We start from the raw sequence: 4,858 nt of genomic DNA on the forward strand, positions 1-4,858 counted from the left end.
TTCTACTCCATGTATTTGTTTTAATAAATGTTTGATATATTTAATGGATATTATACCTAAAATTTGATAAATTTTAGAAATCACGTAGTTTTCAATTAAAATTAAACCAACAAATATTTAATTTTATTTATCTATTCCATCAATATCAAAGAATCAGTTCAACATGCCCACCCTAAATCGACCCACTAATAATATCGATTAAAATATATCCCAGCAAATTTTAACTAACATCATTGATTCTATGGCATACCCGGGAGACCCGTTCTAAAATTTGCTCAGCGAATAATATTTTCTATGAATCCAATATCGATAAACAAATCATAGTGTTTATAAAAATCGACCTATTACCGAGGGAAAGAATTAGTGATAGACAAATCATTTACGGAGTATACAGATCTAGAGCCTGAACTGGATTCCCCTGCTATTCCTTTGTTCATCAAAAATGCTGGCTGTCGAGGTAGAGGCAATTCGGCTGAAGGATTACCAAAATATGAAACAACGTTTGCCATTATGGGTCTATCATTTGGGTTTTCTTGGACGCATAACAAACCAATCTGAATGCACCTCATGACTTCGTTATGTGGGCAAGCTTCTTTTAGATCTGGGTCCAGTATTTCTAATGGTGTTTGATCCCTCCATTGTCTCCAAGCCTGCATAATTTTTGCAGAATCAGATATGTCAGCCTTTGTTCCCTTTTGTTTCTTTACCATCTCAATATCCAACGAAAATGGGAACACTTACATCAACAAAGAGGAACATAATATCCTAGAAAATTAGAATTTGGTACTTACATGACTAATGAGGTCATCAACATTATGTGAGTCCAGTGACCAAGCATTTCTTTTTGCACTTATGACCTCCAGAGTCATGACCCCATAACTGAATACATCAGACTTTTCAGAAAATTGTCCATGCATTGCATATTCTGGAGACATATAGCCACTATCAAAAATTTTTTTATCAGACATCAGTAAAAGTAAAATAAAGGGGACCCCATATTCATAAAAAATGAGGCTCCAGTAAGCATAATATTAATATGGTTAAGAGTGTCTGGGGGTTTTGCTAAACTAGGTGGCTTGAAGTTAAATTGACAGAAAGAGAAGATATTCCTCTTCCAAATTGAGCCAAGTCCCTTGCGTCTATAAAGTCTTCTTCTAAAAACTTTTAACCACCTCAAAGAGTTAATTGAAAAAATAGGATTAATTTTATAATTTACGAAACTTCTATTCCTCAAGTAGCCTTTTACTTCTAACATTTTAATGTCTCATAATAAGATTAAGACGATGGGGAGATAGTCAAGTTTTGGAATCACTTACTATGTTCCAACTATTCTTCTTGTTTTTCCTTGATCATCATCTATAGCTACTATTCTTGCCAAACCAAAGTCTGAAATTTTTGGATTCATATTATCATCCAACAACACATTACTAGGTTTAAGATCACGGTGTATAACTTTGAGTCTTGAGTACTCATGTAAATAAAGAATTCCTCGTGCAATTCCTTTCAAGATTCTGTAACGCTGAACCCAATTCAGTAGTTTTCTCCTTTCAGAATCTGTACGCCACAAGTCATTCAAGTAATAAGAAACTAAGAAAGCAAGTGCATAATATTCCTTCAATAACTTGAATCAGATTAATAAAATGCTTCCTTGAACAAATAAATAAAAAGTTCCATACCAAATAAAAAGTAATCAAGGCTTTTGTTGGGCACATATTCATAGATAAGCATTTTCTCTTCTGCTTCCAAGCAAAATCCTAACAAAGCCACTAGATTCCTGTGTTGAAGCTTGGCTATGAGTAAAATCTCATTCGTGAATTCTATCAAACCTTGACCTGAACTTTTAGAAAGTTTTTTAACGGCTATTCCTCGTCCATCTGGAAGAACACCCTAAAATTATGGCTCTTATTAGTAAAGTTTAGCATAAAAAACAAGTATAGATATATCTTTACTACATTTATTTACCTTGTAAACTTCTCCAAATCCACCCTTGCCTATCTTATTCCGGTGTGAAAACTTGTTTGTTGCTGCTTCAACTGTAGCCAAACTAAACTGCAACGACTCCAAAGCCCCACTTTCATTTCCAACTGGGCCAACATAAAATTCGTATGTAACAATGTTTAATGATCCATTCTTTTTATTAATTTGAGGAGGATGAGATGTTTTTTTTTTAATTACTTACAATGTTCTCTTAGAATAGTCCTATGACTCTTCCTTGATCTTCTCAGCAGGAAATAGCAGCCTAAACATAAGAGGATTACGCAAACAACAACAAGGATAACAATCATTGCAACTGTTCCTGATCCATACTTCTTTCCTGCATAAATTATTGCCAAGAAAAATATTCAAGCTTCCGTAATTTAAGAACCAAAAAAAGAAGAAAGCAGTCATAACAAAAACATAAAAAATAACTTTTACGTGGGCAATTGTCACAGCCAGAGGTACATAAAAAGAGATTATCATGAGGAGGATATAACAAAGCTGTTAGCTTAACACTCAATCAATGATTATGCACCAACTCGTCGTCAAAACATAAAACACTTGCAAATCTCAGAACTGTAAAATCTCTCAAATGCCAAAAATTAAGTACTCGATGCCTGAAATGTATCATCTGAAAATTCACTCCCCTAAGACCACTTAGTCTTGTATCTATCCCATTAAGTCTCAAAAGAATGCATTCGCTTCAATTCTCACTTGATTCGGGAAAGACTTGAATAATCAAATCAATAACACACATAGAATTCACCAGACTCATTTAGCTAGAATTCCTTCTCCTGAGCACGTACAGAAATCAAACAGTCCTGCTTGCGCATACGTTTGCTAAAATTCATGGAAATTAATTCTGAAGAAGCCACATTACCAGGTGACGAAGTGGTTGAATTGTAAAATTGGAACAGCTCGTATCTCACATTACAAGGCGAAAGCAGAACCCTGGCGCCTTGTTTTCCGTCGCAGCATGACGGAAGAATTCCGATGGCGTTCTGCAAACACGTCTCACATTGTTCGGAGGTCAGTTCCTTCGAGCATTGCACAAGCCCATACACAGTCATCGAGCTCGTAACCTTCACTTCCCCCGTCGCAAATTTCTTATCCGTCTCCGAATTCGCAGCTCGCGTGTCCAAATCATCCAACAATCCGAACAACGACTGGTTGAATCGGATAATATCAGTGCTAGATACGCTCTTCTCATCCGTCAAATTCATTCCGGGAAAGACGCTCCCAAACCGGAAGAACGTGTTGGTGAAACGAAGAGTGCAGACGTCGTACCAGATGACGGCCTCTGTTTGGTTAGGGCATCGGGAAATAACGTCTGTGGCGGCGGCGGCAACGCAGTCTTGACAAGTGAGCATGGTGATATCGCCGCGGCAGAGAAAGAAGCCGTTGACGGCGTAGAGGGTGCCGAAGCCCATGACGGTGTTGTAGGAGCCAGAGGAGTCCAGGGAGGCGTTGGAGGTGAGAGAAGAGAGGAGTACATTAATATTACGATGAAATGTGGAATTGGGTGTGTACGTGGTGGTGTCGTTGCAGTAATGGCCATTGTAAACGGGAGCTGCCAGAGCTTGGGTTGCTAGGAAGGATGTGACAAGCAACGCAGAAAGGGGAAGAAGAGGAGGAATTTTGAAGAGAAACATGGTGGGAATACAATAACAGTAACAACGGAATCTGTAGTGATTGCTGAAAAATGGCCATGGAAATGGATTATGAATGAGATTGAAAGATCAATCAAGGTTTGACGATTCTGAAGCGGCAAGACACCGACGCGCCGGGCAGGGTTGGTGCTTTTTGACGAATGCGGAGCGGGAGTCTCCCTTGGCGGGCTTGTTCAGAGTCTTTCAGGTCTCCATCTTCTCAAAATAATATATTTTTGACAAATTGACCATCATATTAGTAGAAAAAAAAAATATTTACCAAAACATTATATATTTATTGGCAAAAAAAATACAATTCATTCAAAAATATTTATCAGATTACTATATATTCAAAAATTGATTTTGATAACGCCAAGCTTAAATTTTATTTTTTAACATGAGAAGATTTTTTTTATAATAAACAAAAAATCAACATAGCATAAAAAAGAAAAAAAAGAGACTAACTAGCCAAGATTAACTTCCCTCGAGAGAATGTTCGCCTCATTGCTTGAAAAGAGCATCAAATGAGTCACTTGTCCCAAAGCTTTCTTAGCTAGAAAATATGTTACTCTATTACCATCTCGATCAATTTTCAGAACCTCCACTTGCCAATCTCTCTGCAACAAACTTTGAATCTCATGGAGAATAAGCTAGTCCTCATATATGTCAGAAACCTCAAAGTATACCAGCTCAACAACTTCTATGGAATCACAGAATAGCTTGAGGTACCAAAGATTTGTATCCCATGCATGACAAAGTCCCATTAAAATCCTCATAAATCAGCCAATAGGCTGTACTCTTTATTAAGATGCATCGAGAATGCTTTTTCAATCTAACCAGAAGACATGGAAAGCACACCACCACAGTCGCTAGCTCGTGTTGTATGAGAGAACGCCCTATCCACGTAAACACGTCCCCCACCCCTATTTATGTTGTTAAGGCTCTTGAGTTGGCTATTATACTCATGCCTTTGTACCTCCATTGATCCCTTGACCTTACACCGAGAAACATACTTGAGGATGCCTTGTGCCTCTACTATGCAAGCATTAGCTATATTGGTGGTTTGAAGAAACACATGTTCATTCTAACGACACCAAAGCAACCAACATACCACTCCAAAAAACTCGCTCCACCTCCATTCATTCAAGCATCTTGAGCAATGCAAGTAAGCTTCTAACCAGTGGGCACCTTCTAAGTTCCAGAAATTGGTCACAAAATAAGATGCATTATAA

At 37.6% G+C, this 4,858-nt stretch overlaps 1 protein-coding gene across 1 annotated transcript; it reads right to left on the reverse strand.

The window, feature by feature from the left end:
- Positions 1 to 270: 270 nt before the first annotated feature.
- On the reverse strand, positions 271 to 3,801 carry LOC129285308 (cysteine-rich receptor-like protein kinase 44). The gene is made up of 7 exons (XM_054920941.1): positions 2,858 to 3,801; positions 2,180 to 2,314; positions 1,963 to 2,084; positions 1,677 to 1,887; positions 1,317 to 1,554; positions 792 to 942; positions 271 to 650 (listed from the first exon to the last, which is right to left on the reverse strand). The coding sequence occupies exons 1-7, from the start codon at positions 3,627 to 3,629 to the stop codon at positions 345 to 347; spliced, it is 1,935 nt and encodes a 644-aa protein (XP_054776916.1). The 5' UTR covers positions 3,630 to 3,801; the 3' UTR covers positions 271 to 344.
- Positions 3,802 to 4,858: the final 1,057 nt, after the last annotated feature.

This window comes from Prosopis cineraria, unplaced genomic scaffold (assembly GCF_029017545.1).
Source record: "Prosopis cineraria cultivar Desert tree isolate PC_DT_omini unplaced genomic scaffold, ASM2901754v1 PC11, whole genome shotgun sequence".
NCBI lineage: Eukaryota > Viridiplantae > Streptophyta > Magnoliopsida > Fabales > Fabaceae > Prosopis > Prosopis cineraria.